The 16,045-nt window shown below is 27.9% G+C and overlaps 1 protein-coding gene across 1 annotated transcript; it reads left to right on the forward strand.

The window, feature by feature from the left end:
• Positions 1–1,381: 1,381 nt before the first annotated feature.
• LOC130668043 (protein naked cuticle homolog 2) lies at positions 1,382–14,426 on the forward strand. The gene is made up of 5 exons (XM_057470030.1): positions 1,382–2,144; positions 10,889–11,265; positions 11,347–11,796; positions 11,893–12,194; positions 12,315–14,426. Exons 1-5 carry the CDS (start codon positions 2,081–2,083, stop codon positions 13,087–13,089), a joined length of 1,968 nt encoding a protein of 655 aa, XP_057326013.1. The 5' UTR covers positions 1,382–2,080; the 3' UTR covers positions 13,090–14,426.
• Positions 14,427–16,045: the final 1,619 nt, after the last annotated feature.

Genomic DNA, 16,045 nt, shown 5'->3' on the forward strand with positions numbered 1-16,045 from the left:
GAATGTTCCCAATTGTTTTCAAATTTTTTTCTGAAGAGGGAAGTGATTTTTGAATGCAACTTTAATTATATATACTTAGATTATTATTTTAAAAAGAACTTTAAGTTCAAAAAATCATATATTCATTTAAAATCATAATTGAGTATTTATTTATTTGAATTTGTAAAAATAAGGAGCAGCTGCCTTCTGTAGAACAAAGTAATTGTTTTCAAAGAAAAATATCAAATTAAAGAAATTACCGCAAATAAATACACACAATCACAATAATAATAATTTAAAAATAATTACTGATTAAAGATTTTTTTTTTACCAAAAATATTTTTTTTTTTTAAGTTTCCAATTTTCATAGCGTGAAAAAAACCAATTATTATTTTAACCCTTATAACTATTTCATATATTTCTTACAAATAATTAAAATATACGCAAATACTAAGATTTACATTTTTCTGGGTAATTCTAAACAATTTTAGTTAATTATTAATTAAATGTAACAATATATGTACTTACTCATGTAAAAAACAATTCGTTCCTAAAATATTTCAAAAACAGCCATCATAAAATTTGATAATGATACTGAAGTTAGCAGACGACTAATAATTTTTGAATTTTATTTGAGACAGTAAATTATAAAAAAAAAAATTTTTGACAAAATTACACCTGTAGTTTTTTAAATTCTCTACATCCGCATATTTTTATTTTTGTTTTTTTTTTTCTGATTGATTTGCTGAAAATGAAATCCAAAAATTTTTAATTATCTGCTAACTTCAGGATGATAATTTGATATCTTTAAAATTTTGAATTGATCTTTTGAAAATTCTGTAACTAAATAATGACTAATTAAAAATATTTCGTGTATATTTTTAAACTTTTAAAATTAAGAAAAGTCACTAAAAATTATGAATTTTTTTTTTCCATAAATAAAAATAAATAAGTTTACTTTTTATAAATAATTTCCAAAGTATAATTCACATCAGCATTCAAATACTTACGCACGGTTACTAAATCAATCATTGTTGCGATTTTTTATTTCAAAATTTAAAAAAATTCCAACTCCGTTTTAAATATCATCTGAAATATAGTTCATTGATGAATATTTTTTAAATGATTTTTTTGCTTAAGAAATTTTTCAGTTTGCAGTTTGAATTGAAAACAAAAATTTTCTAAATACTGTAAAAAATTTTTTGACGTACAAATTTTTTGCTTTTAATTTATAATGCAAAAAATTTCTTGAGGCGAGTAAAAATTTTTTGCGCCAAGAAATAATTTTTTTATGTGTATATGTAAATACATAAATATATAAAAGGGCACTATGTATTGATAGTGACAGTACTGGTTAAGTTCAGGGTGGGGCGTTTAGTTGAAGAAGGAGAGGCGGGAATTACGGGGAACGTGCGTTTAGGCGAGGACGATCTCTCGTCTCTCGTGGTCGTGGTTCTTCGTGGAGGCTCTATGGCCGTATGCCGTATGGCTGTGCAATCTGTAGTCTCTGTAGTCTGTAGTAAAATCCAGTCACCACAGCACGACTGAGCACAACTTGGCAGGCACAGCCAGTCAACCCACGGGCGTAGATGTAGAAACATGTCATTTATCGTTCCCGTAAACTCACTCCACTAAACAAATTTCTCTCTACATTATATTAAATTAATAATTATTATTTAAATAATAAATAATTAAAACCTCATACTTAACTTCAAGACTGAAATATTTACAACATCAATACTCATTATATTTTGTATATTTAAAATTCTGTTGACGTTAACCCATAGGATAAACAATCTAGTGATTAATATTAATTATAAAAATATATAATAATTAAGTGTGAACGGGTTTTTTTTTTAAAATAAGTGCAGTGTCAAACGTGATTTTAAATCGTGACATCAAAGTGTTTACTTTTTTAAATTGTGGATATAAAATAATACAATTTAAAAAAAAAAAATTGCATTGGATATTTTGGATAAATATAAATATTTGTGATAATAATATTATTTAAATACGTAATGTATTAAATATTTAAATAAAAATATATAAATAAGTGTGTAACATAACAGTGACGACAGTTTGAGCGTCTTATGAGGGTCCCATGGCTACCGGATTGGTCAAGTGGTGGCGAACACGATTTCTCGCTGGCTATAAGCCTTTTTCCGGTACGTTTATTAATTTATAATAATAATATTGACAGTAAACTTTTTTTTCATCTCATAAACTTATTATTTATACATGACACTGAAATCAGCCGATCCCTGATAATTTTTGAATTTTTTTAAAAACGATAAATTAAAAAAAAAAATATTTTAGAAAATTGCACCCATAGTTTTTGTTATTTTCTAAATGTGCAAATTTTTAGTTTTTTTTTTATAAATTGAATTAAAAAAAAGAAAAAAGTCAAAAATTTTGAGTTGTCTGATTACTTCAGGATCATATTTATCCAGGTCATTAATCTCAGAAAACCCGCCAAATTTAAAAATTTTTTAAAGTTTTAAAAAAAATTACATGAGTGTGAATGTAGCAGACAATTGTCAATATTAAAAATTTTAAATGAATGAATAAAATGTAAGTAGAGTAAAAACTCAAAAATGCATATTTAGATAAATTTAAAGTCCATTCGCGCATTTTTTAAAATTTCATTATTTATTTCCTTAAAATTTATAAATTGTCTCATGTCTGCTACATTCACACTCATATTTATTTACATTAAACTTGACCTGCAAATCGATCGATTGAGGTCATACGATCCACAAATACAATAGCTGATATGTCTTTTGTCTGACGTTTTAAAATATCATATGATATTCTATCGTACAATAAAAATAAAAAACCTTAAAAGAGAATATTAAATGACTGATTAACAGCTTTCACAATATCGATTTAACTAAAAATTAGTGTTGCGTAGTTTAGTAACACAATAGTATTTGCCGACAATGAAACAGTAACCAAGAATTTAATCGATTGCCATCTGGCAAAATACTAAACCAAAACACTTACATTACTTTATATCTTTTCTCAACACAATTTCTCTCTCTCTTTCTCTTTCTCTCCTCTTTCTTACTCCGGAAGTCTCAAATATCTCGCTTTTATTTTTATTCTTTATTCTCTCTCTTACATTGCACATTCTCTTATATACATTACATTACATTTTATTCTCGTCGCTACTCTTTGATCTTTTATACTTTATAGAGATAATAATAATAATAGTTACAGCAATACTAATAATAATAATTATAATTATAATAACTTTAATACACAAACATACATTTTTTTTTATCCACATTTCAAAACCCATCAAAGAACATTAAACAGTCCCCATTAAAACTCTTAAAACTTGGCTCCGTGACTCGTATTATTAAAATCTAAAAAGAAAAAATATATACATGTATAAATATATATAAAATAATCTTTTATATCTTTTTAAACAATGTATTGTCATGCAAACACTCTGGGTAACTTACCACACAAAGTAACGCCACACTCTACGCACTCGTTTCGCGGTAATTGAGGGGCGGAATAAAAGGGGTTGAAAAAAAGTAAGATATTTTTTTTACCCTTTTGCTCTTTACCCTATGGCTAAGTTCATTAGCTACACTGTATACACACTGGTAGGGTTGTACAGCAAAAAGGCTGGGTTTTATTTTTTATTTAAGTTATTTTTAACTTCAAAACAATCTTTTTGAGTTCATAAATTACGCAATAAACATCAATTAAAAACGATGATGAAAGTAGCCGACAACTTTGAATTTTACTGTTTTTAATTTCCAAGTTGATTGTCATTATAAAAATTTTAAAAAATCCACAAGAAAATTTTTTAAAATTCTTCACATGCATTTTTTGAAATTTTTACGTCAATATTTATTTTGTTGGAAATATATAAAATTTTTTAATGTCTGTCACTTTCAGAAATGATACTAAAGTTAGCTGATGTCTAATAATTTTTTTATATTTTTTAAAACAATAAATTATTAAAAAAAAAATATTTTAAAAAATTGCACTTATCATTTTTTTAATTTTCTCCATGTGCGTATTTTTAGTTTTTTTTTTTTTTTTAATTGGTCGTTGAAAAAAATCAGAAAATTGTTAATTATTTTCGTTAATTTCAGGATCATTTCTGAGGTTAGCAGATAATTAACAATTTTCGGATTTTTTTTCAACGACCAATTAAAAAAAAAAAAATGCACTTGTAGAAAACTAAAAAAACTATGTGCAATTTTTTAAAATATTTTTTTTTATCTAAATTATCCAGAAATCATTAGACGTCAGTATCATAATCAAGAAGGCATTAAATTTTTTTTTTTTACGGCTTTAATTATTTTATTTGTTTATTAAACATTTCTTATTCCTTCCGCCCTAATATAATAGTTTGTTATTTATTATTATCGAGGGTCCCTATATATATATATACATGTATATATATAATATACATATATGTTTACACCCGTCGACATTCCGTCTAGTCAATGAACCGTGTTTTACTTCCGCAGTTAGTGTTACTCCGTTATCTCGCGAGTACTACACCCATACAAATACATCCATATGTAATATACATTACATATATATGTGTATGTATATACTGAGGCATGTAAATAATGCGTGAATAAAAATAAATAATTGGTGTAGATGGATTAAAAGGTTCAGTAAATGAAATAAAAGCAATGGCAGACACGAAACGACATAATGAGGAGAAAATAAAAATATAAATAAAGATGAAATGAAATATAAAGAAAAAAAAATATATATATATATATATATATATATATATATATATATATATATATAATAAAATGAAATGAAAAGAAAAACAAATCCTGACAAGTAGAGTTGGTCGTAATTAACTTAAATTCTTGGAATAGTAAGCGGTTGGAAGGTGAGCTCCTGGGGTACGCAATTCGTGCAAGAGAATCCTCTACTCGAAATTCCGGTCCCTTTCAAAATGGTCCGGCAAACAAGCCGACTGTCGCCGCACCTTTTTTCCACATTTATTTTTATTTTATTTTCTCTCTTATTCCTCCTCATCACCTGTACATTTAGCATATATAGATTTCATTTATACTTTATATATATATATATATATATATATATATATATATATATATATATTCTTTCATCATAATAAATCCTTGTGTATTTAATTTTTTTTTTTTTATTTTCTTTTAACTTTATAAACACTCACATGCTTTTTATTATAAGAGCCCAACAATTTTTAAGCTATGGTTTAATGGTCGGTTTTAAATATGACCGATTGAGTCAGACCCAAACTCTGGTATCAGCTAACGAGGATCGAGGAAAACTCGCCCTTCTATTCTAAAGATAATAATAATAATAATAATGATAATATATATATATATATATATTTTCTATGCTACTATTCGTATTTTTCCCTTCCATAAATCTCCCCTCACTTATATTATACATTAGTCGTCGTCTCGTCTCGTCGACTCTCGATGCTTCTTCGATCACATCAAAACTCTAAATAGAAAGAGAAAGAGAGAGGGTGAGGAAGAGAAAGAGGATGAAAGATTCAAGAGAATAGAACTGTTGGCATGGTATTGTCCGCCTTAGGGTCTTTTCGCTCGATTGGAAATACCGTCCCAACGGGAAAAGAGAAAATAGAAAAGAAATGGAAGATAAAAAAGGATCTACTACTGAAACAGCAATATTCTACATTACTACTATATATTATTATTATTATTATTACTATCATTATTGTAGTATTTGTATAAAAGTTATCTATATGTATATAGAGTATAATATTTGGTCGTCCGACTGGTATCGATTATATTTTATTCCATCCCATCAGTAAATTTGAAGTTAAAATAAAAATGAATCTGAAAATTCAAAATAATCTACTAGACATTTAAATAAAAATTTATTATTCTTAAAAATTATTTTGTATTATTTGTAAATTAAGTTAAATAATAGATAAGTGAATAATAAATTAAAAGTTATAAACTTTTAAATGAAATAGTGTATGGTAGTGAGAAGAAAAATTTAAAAAGACGATGGACGATGAGCGATGAAGAAAGATGACGCGTGATGGAATGGATGAGAGTGTTGAAGAGCAAAAGAGAAAGATGAAGAAAAAGAGAGATGTGGTAATGGAAAGTAAGATGGAAGTTAAGTGAAGGTTGAAAGAGGAAGAAAGATAAGAGATAGTCATTGGCATGGTGGAAGACTCTGAAATCCAAGTGGAATAAGAAGGAAAAGAGAGGCGTTTCGTTGGGTCTCTCTTCCTGGAAGCCAACAATAATAGCGGCTCCGAGTAGAGAGAGAAAGAGAAGAAGAGAGTGTTGCCTTCGGCTTACGACCGTTGCTAGCTGCTCTTACTTCTTACTTTTTATTTTTTCTTCTCATCTCGTCTTCTTGGAAAATACCTAGATCGTTTGTTCAATACTGAATTGCTTGTGGTCCACTGTCAAATTGTAAAAACGATCAGTATTATTTTATTTTTTAGACCAACTAAATTTCTTTATATTCACTTGTATCTTGCTAACAACTCCTCTTATTCCATTTCAATGATCGTGTTTACTTGTGGAATTTTTTTATTCTTCTTTATTTTTAAAACTACTTATTTCCGTGAATTATTCGCATTGTTGTGGCTTATGTAAGATGACTGATGTGAGTCAATCACTGGATCCTTCCATGAAAAATGAAAAAAAAAAGTGGAGTAGAAGAGAATGAAGAATAAGAAATAAGAAGAATGCTTAAAAATTTTTCTTGAAATTTTAAGTAAATTACTGGAAATTTGATTCCGTCATAAATATGATTATCAATTAAGTTATTTATATACTTTATTTTACATAACTTTAAATTTCCAAGTCATAAATGTCATGAAAATTCAAATCACGTTATTTTATTTTATTGCATTTAAATAATTTTTTTTATTGTCCGCAAGTAAATTAATTTTAAAGCTGATAGTTATTTGAAAAACCATAATTGTAATTGAAAATTATTTTTGTTTTTATGGATAGTTAGTTTTTAAATTTGAAAAATTTCATAGCAAGACTTTAATAAACTCGCAAGGTTTATAAACTAGTCAAGATTTTTTAAAAAAGAGTTAGCGTTGCATTTTAAAAAATTTTTGAATTAAAATCCAACTCAATATTCGAGTAATCACATAGAATACATATATATTTTTATATAGTTATATTGTAATGATCTTGAAGTTAAAGATGGGACTGAAAGTAGCAGACATCAGACAATTTTTTAATTTTTATGAATTAGTTGGAAGTAAAATATAATTTTTATAATTCGCATGAAAAGATTTTTTCAAGTTTCTCATGTCCAATTTTCCGAAGTTTTTCCTGTAAGTATTTTACTTGTTTATTTAAAAGAAATAAATTTTTTTAATGTCTGCTACTTTTCGTATCATAAGTTACCGGACAATTAACAATTTTCAGACATTTTTTCAAGACATCAATTAAAAAAAAAAAAAAATAAAAAACTGAAAATATGCACATGTAGAAAATTTAAAAAACTACAAGTGCAATTTTTTTAATAATTTATCGTTTTAAAAAAAATTCAAAAATTATTAGACGTCAACTAACTTCAGTATCATAAAGTGAGTGTGAATGTAGCTGACAGTTGTTAATTTCAAAAATTAAAAAAAGTTAATTAAATGCAAATCAAATAAAATAAAAAAAATGCACGTTTATAGAATTTGAAAACCAGTATGTGCATTTTTTAAATTTTTATATTTTTAATTGTTTAATTCATTTATTTTTAATTAAAAATTTGTCTCATATCCGCTACATTCACACGCATTCATATATTATATATTTATAAAATATTATGGTTCAATTTTGTGAATTATGTGAAGAAATCGATTTTTATGTTAAATTTCCATGACAATTATTTTTGAAAATTAAAAAAAAAATTTTTAACTGAAAAATATGATGAAGAAAAATGATCCTGCAGTTAGCAGACAGATCACAATTTTCGGATTCTTTTTCAATGATTCAATTTAAAACGAAAAAAAAAAAAAATTAAAAATATGCACGTGTAGGAAATAAAAAAAACCTATGAGTGCAATTTTTAAAAATAATTCATCGTTTTCCAAAAACCCAAAAGTTATTAGACGTTGGCTAATTTCAGTATTATGAAGAAGAATAAGAAAAAAATGAAGTTAATATATTCTTGTTAATATAAATAGTGTAGAATTCCATAATATAAGCTCTTGGTTGGTTTTTATATTAGCAACTTGTTCTTCCTGGATATTTTTATCCGTTAGAATTTATATATCTCTGGAAAGTATAAAAGTTATGAAGGTTATATAGTATAATATCATGAGAGATTAAACATGTTCGTATTTCTTGATATTCAGTACTCTTTAGCTAAACTCCTCTTACTTGTTACTACTCTACTGTATATGAGTTGAGTTCTTATTCTGTTCCGGAGAAGAGTAGAGTGAGTGTAGTGCTTTGGTTGCTCTGAGTTGAGTTGAGTAGAGCTTCTCTTATTGGTATCCCGCTGTGTTACTCGTCTGACTCTTGAATTTCTCGACGTGTACAAGAAAATGTGTGCCGCCGTCGTGATATGACCGCGTACTGTACTGAATGCACATTGGGTTAATAAAAATAAATTATACAAAAAAAAATAATAAAAAAAAGATAAAAGAAAAAATGACACAAATATAAATAACAAGAAACGATAAAAATAAATTAATAAATGTCAAATTATATTCAGCGTAATATACTTAACATATTTGCATTTGTATATATTAACCTCGTGATAATAGATTTTTTTTTTTTAAATGATTTATGGGTAAATTAAAAAATATATTTTATTTTTCTATAAACTTGCCGGCTATTTTTAATTTTTTTGTGCATTTTTTTTTTTTAGTTGATTTTATTGGAATTAAAATTTGCATTTTTTATGACATGACTCAGAAAATTTTTTCATGATATATTTTATTAATAAAATTTGAAAATAAGTAAAATCAGTTGATTAATTCATGGTGGCCACATTTTTGGAAAACCTGAAAAACCTGGAAATGTCAGGGAATCATAAATATACTGGAAAAATCAGGGGAAAATCAGGGAATTTCGTCACAGAGCTGGAAAAATTTTTACATCCTTTTTTTTTTTTAATTGAAAAAATCCGATAAATTTTTTTTTCTGTCAAAACTGTTCAAAAAGTGGTACGGCGCGAATGGAAATGAAGCAGTTTGAATTAAAAAGGCTGTTAGAATAAACAAATCTTAGTAGAAACCAAAAAAGTATTAAAAGTATATACAAGTATTGAACTAATAAGTTTCACTATATTTATTGTTCGCGTACTTGATTAATATTCTATAAAACGTTCTTATTTATGAAATTTATTCTGGTGAAAATGAACAATTAATATGAGTGTGAATGTAGCAGACACCAGACAAATTTTAAATTACAAATAAATAGAGTAAATAATTTAAAAAATGCACTTATTAATTCAAAAATTTTGTAAACGCGCATTTTTTAAGAATTTTATTTAATTAATTATTTACTCTATTTATTAATAACTTTAAATTTGTCTGGAGTCTGCTACATTCACACTCATACAATTTTTTAATATTTTATTATAGAGGAAGTTATATAAAATCATAGATTTAAAATATAAAATAAAAAATTGTTCATTTAATAAATAAAAAAAAATCCTATGAACATTAAAAAATAATAAAACAAAGTTTCATTTAACGACAATGATTGATTATTTATTGAACTGACTTATACCAATTTATTTTGCATTAAATAAATATTTCCTTAGACTTAATATTACTACAAGGTAATTTTTTAATTATTTTACTGGAACACCTGGAAAAATCAGGGAATTTTAGTTTAAAAAATCTGTGGCCACCATAATTTAAAAATAGTGGCAATTTAAAATTTAAAATAAACGAAATTTTACTTCCATTGATTCTGTCTTATAAATTTTTCATGAAGAAATTTAATTTGATTCCATAGAAAGTAAATTGAATCTGATAAATTGACAGCAATTTCATATTTAAATTTTTTATTTTATGATAATTTTTACCGATTTCATGAGGGCCAAAAATTTTTTAAGAAAAATCTGGCAGCCAGATGTAAATTTTTCGACTTGGAAAAATTAACTTTTCTCTGCTAAAATATACAAATAAAAAACAACCTGAGTCAGTTAAATAGAATGGCCGGGAAAAATGCAACCATCGGTAGTTTTTTTAAAAAAAATTTTAAAGGTATTTAAAAATAATGTCCTTGAGCAAATGATCTGTATGAAATCTGTTAGAAAAATCCAACAAAACAGTTTGAAAAGAAGTCGGTATCTTTAACAGAATAACTTGAAATACCCCAAGCTGGTTGGAAAAATGTTGTATAATCTTTGATTTATCACCGGAGGACCGGTGTGTGTGTGGGTTTATCGTAAATGAAAAATAACGTGAGTAAGCGAGAGGTGACGAACAAATGTTGTAGGCAAAGTGAGGTGAGGTGAGGGACATAAGACAAGAAACTAAAACTACAACACAACGATGCGGGAGAGATTTTAGAAGCAAAGGCGGCAAGCTTTTACTCTCTCAGAGTAGTTGGAAGAGCGGCCACTTGAAAGGCTTCAAGGAAAAATTTCGAAGAATAACGTACCATCCGAGTCCAAAGAGTCTGAAAGCATCGGCTGTATAATGCATGATTAAGCAAGACACCATAGTAAATAACCGAGACGAGCGATAAATGCCTCTGTCCACCTTGACAAATCTGCATTTTACTTCATCTTCCACTTCTTATTTTTTTTTATTTTTATTTACTTCTTTTTTTCTGCATTAAATCTCTTATCTATTGTATTTTTATTTAATCCTCAATGCCACCGTCTAGTCTCAACATTCAACATCATTAAATTTTAAATTTTAAATTTTAATTAATTCATAAAGATAAACATGTATTTATTTTAATTACAGTTGTCGGTGGAATTGCTGAAGGAAGTGACTCTGAAGAATTATTATCAGCAAGTGTACCATCAGATTTAAACAGCACATCATTGCCACCATCAGCAACATTAAATACTGCAACATCAACGTCATCACTAGTATCAGTATCGGTACCAGTTATTGTACCGGAAACGTTATTACCAGAACCTTTAATACCGGAAATTCTGCCACCATCATCATCCGCAAGAGTATCACCGGTTATTATTAATAATACTATTCCATCAACATCAGCATCAGCATCAGCACCAACAACAACAGCAACAACAACTACTCCAGCAGTTGTATCTAGTACGACAAATAATGATGAACAACCGGCTGTGTCAAATACAAGGCAATTTAGCTTTGAGGTATTTATATATTTTTTTATTTTAATTTTATTGTTACTGAGAAAAATAATTAAATAATTTTATTTTTATTATCTTGTTTAGGAATTCGAGTGTGATGTATCTGTTGCGGAGGATAACAGAAGACGACAAGAATTTTCTTTTACTCTTTATGACTTTGATGGACACGGCAAGATAACTAAAGACGATATAGCTGGACTTGTAACTTCCATTTACGATACTCTCGGTACGTCAATTGAAGTACCACCATGCGGTAGTAAAACGATAAAAGTTAAACTCACTGTATCGCCGGATAAAAATGTAGACGAGGGTGTTGGTGGTGTTAGTAATAGTGGTGGTGGAATTGATCCTGGTACTGGTGAAGCTCAAACTCCTGCTGTTAAAAAAACCCCAACAGTACTAATACCAACAACTAGTGTTGTTAACGCAAGTACGTCATGCTGTCACATCAAACCCGTCAAATCGTGCAGTCACGCGACACATGCCAACCGTAGGGTTCCAAGAAGACGTAGAATTCTACGTAATCGTGCACAGGTAAGCTTTTAAATTTAATTAAAAAATATTTTTACTATTATTATTATCGTTATTAATTAATTTATTAATTTTATTATTATTATTTTTTTTTTCTAGACAGAATTAATTGCCGAGTGGCATAGTGAAGAAGATGTTGATAATGTTCCAGGAAATATTTCTAAGCAAGAAGAATTACGTAGACGTGTAGGTGGTGGATCTGTTCATGTACCAACACCTTATTCAAATAGTTCCGAAGGTGATGTCAGTGATGACAGTGATTTTTCACCAACAGTAACACCATTTACACCATTAGTTACAACGAATCACCGTAAACGTAGTGGTTCAATGCAACGACAACAATTACTTGAAATAATTCAAGCAAATATGGAGAAGAATAATCTCAGTTTTCATGCATCTAGGTAATTATTATAAAAAAGATAAAATGAAATAATAATGAATAATTTATTACATTATGAATGGTAAAAAAAAAATGAAAAATTTCTACGAAAGATATTTAATATTTATTATACTCTCAACAGGAAACGACATCAAAGTGAACACCTCCGCGTACCTCTTCAACGTCCTTATGCTGCTGTCTCACCAATGAGCCCAATGTATGTACAAACCAGCAGTAGACCACCGTCTGCGAGTCGTCAACCTCCTCCGGCCTATCACAAACCGGTTAGAGAGTACTCACATCATCATGCCACGTCTCTTTCTAAACTACCTGCCAAAGCTCGAGATAATCAGCGGAAAATACAAAATCATAATTCACATACGACGACAAATTTTAGTAGTAGTATTGATACTAATATAACAGTACCAACAACAATTACAGCAGCGACAACACCAACTCATCAACATCAACATCAGCATCAACAGCCAAATTCTAATTCTAATAAACATCATTATCGTAATAATTTACAGTCAACGATAATGACAACACCGACGACTGCTAACACAGTAGTTGGGCATAATATATTTAATACTGAGTCAATACAAAAAAATCACATAAATAATCAACGTAATAATGATCATGCTCATCATAATTATGTACAGTCATTGAAACAGCAAAAGGCATCTGTCAATAATAATAATAATAATAGTAGTAGTAAGGCTAGTAAAAAACATCAATTAAAACATGCAACACGTGAACAAGAGCAAGCACGAGCAATGCAACAAGTTGTACGTTGGTTAGAACAAGAATTTTCATCACAAAATCCTGATAATGATACTAATAATACTGGACGTAGGCATGTACATGAACACATTCATCATCACTATCATCATTATCATGCTGATCCAGTAGTCTGATAATTAAATAAATATTTTTTTCTACCAAAATAATTCTTTATTAATTTATATATTAATGTAAATAGACTGATTTAAAGGCCTATTTGTTGTGACAATGCTTCGAAAATGAAAAAAAACAATCATGCAATTTATATTTAAATTTTTATTTTGAACGAGGTAAAAGCCCCTATACCCGCTCAGTACCATTAGTCGCGTTTTTTATGTTTTCTGAAAAAAATTTCAACTAAAAAAATTATTATTGGTAAATAATTATTTGTGAATCTAAATATGGTTACGTAACAAATGATCCAAAGACATATGATCCGCGACAATTGATCCTTGCGACGATTGATCCGTCGATAAAATGCGTGTAACATGAAAAATTACGCCTTTTTTTCACTAATTTTGTGTGCGTGTAACATAAAAAATATACTCACACACAAATTAGTGAAAAAAGGGTGTAATTTTTCATGTTACACGCATTTTATCGACGGATCAATCGTCGCAAGGATCAATTGTCCTCGGATCATCGGTCGTGTCACCTCTAAATATATATCAAAATATGATGTATTAAATTATTTTATAATAGAGTATAAATTTAAATCAAGTGACTGTTTTAAAAATCGCGCTCAACCGGGCATTTTATACTTCCATTCGTTAGATTAAATTCAGGTTACATCAAATTTTTTAAGAATTATTATTATATCTTATTAAATATACTTTTAAAATTCATTAAATTTTATATTATGATTAATTGATAGTCTTTGAGCGGCTATAGGGCCATGTGCTGGTCGAGTAATGGTACATCACAACTTTTAGTGAGCGACTATGGGTACACTCAAGGATCTTATTTAAAAAATTGATAATAATTAATTATCAACATTATTCTTCAAACTTAAATTTTATTCTAATACTTAAAATTACAAAAAATGACTAAAAAAAAAAAAATGGTTCTTCATTTTATTTATTAATTAATATTGAGTGATTTAATCTCACTCCAATGAAAAGTGAGCGGGTAGAGGGGCTTTATCTTACGGGAAAAATATTATGTCCTTGTACGACTTGAATTAAAATTTTTTATTTTGTAATGAGTAGCAAAATTATGATTGAATGAAAAAAAAAAAAATTAGGTGTAGATAAAAATTTTTCTAGTAAGTCAATTTGATATATTGACTGATTTTTTTTTTTTTTTTTATAATATTTTTTATGTAATTGTGTGTTCGATTAATGTATACAATATATTATTGTAATTAAACAGGATGGTCCTGTTTATTTGTGCGTCCGACATTGTGACAATATTTTTCTATTAGTCTCAAAACAGAGTATTAATAAATATATAAATATATATATATATAAATATATTATTAAAAAAAAAAAAAGGAAAATGTGAAAAGTAACGATAATAATTAATAATTATTAAGACTATTAATAAAGAAAGATATATAATTATAAATCAGTCCTGTTTTATTTTTTGAATACGAATAATTACGATTTTTTAGGAAAAAATAAAACAGGACATGTAATTTTGTATTGGACTTTGTAACCGATGTAGATATTTTGTGTAATGTTCGTTTTTTTTTCTATTGATATTTATTAAAACATTTTTTTATACTATATTTATTGCATTCTTCTTTTAATTGTTTTTAATTAAATAACCCTTACATGGATTGCAGTAAAATACCGTGAAATTTGATAGTATATTGTATGATAAGGGATGAAACAAAACGATTTCAGACCAGGGTGAAGTTGGCTGACATCACCCGCAGTTTGAAATCGTATTTTATCTTGAGTTACACACAATATTTTTCATGATTATCTGGATTGGAACTTGAAGTTTCAGTGTCAGCAGCCAGTCAGAAACAAGTTAATTTTCACCATATCTGCGCCGAAAGTTTAAATTCCTGCCCCGTTTATAGGGAAGAAAGTCGTTCTTTCCTTGTATAAGAAATCAAATGATGAAAATTAGCGCATGCGTCATTCTTTTTACAAACGGAAGCAAAAATTTAAACCAAGTGCAGATCTGGTGAAAAATAATATTCACACCACGGAAGAAAATACGACGTCTCAATTCACGTGTTTGCCTTCTTCGCTTTAGGTTTGGGTGGATTATTATACACGAGGGTTGGAATGCAATATTGTGATAAACTATTAGCGTAAGTGTAAATTATGATTTGCCATTTATAACTAAGCAGAAACTATAAATACTATTTGTTATTCAAACTAATTTTTATAAAACTTAATGTCAGTTAGAATTCTCATTCAAGTAAAGAACATTAATGGTCTAAAATTACTATTAAATAAATGATAAGTATCAGAATTTAAATTTCTAAAGCCTTCAGTCAGCGGGTAGAAACATCATTTGTTTGTTTCCAAAGGACAAAACAAGTTTGTTGCTGCCCACCGACTTAAGGCATTCACAGTTTACACATTTGCTAGTAATAATTCGCGGCATTGAACTGAAATGAACTTCTTTCGGCTGGCTGTAGAGACACTGAAACTTCAGGTTTCGATGCTAGTATCATAAAAAGTCAATTACTTGAAGTTGAAATCATTCAGCAGTATAAAATATAAATATCTTTATAAATTAACTTATTTATATACGCTGTTTTTACATGATTTAAAATTTCCAAGTCATAAATGTCATGAAAATTAAAATCACAATGCATTTTATTTTCTTTTTTTTATTTAAAGAATATTCCACACCTAGACAGGAAAGTAGGACATTCCAACCCACGTGTATAATTGCCTACCTGAGCCGAAGGCGTGAAAGTTGAAGGCGCGAAAATACGTTCAGAAAAAGCTGATTTTGAACTATTACTGGATGTTTATTTTTTATTTTTAGCATCCCGAGTCGAAATATTAGACGTAAATTAAACGTTTTGAACGTAAATTGAACGGTTACGTAACCAATGATCCAAAGACATATGATCCGTCGATAAAATGCGTGTAACATGAAATATTACGCCCTTTTTTCACT

Source organism: Microplitis mediator, chromosome 5 (assembly GCF_029852145.1).
Source record: "Microplitis mediator isolate UGA2020A chromosome 5, iyMicMedi2.1, whole genome shotgun sequence".
Taxonomy (NCBI): domain Eukaryota; kingdom Metazoa; phylum Arthropoda; class Insecta; order Hymenoptera; family Braconidae; genus Microplitis; species Microplitis mediator.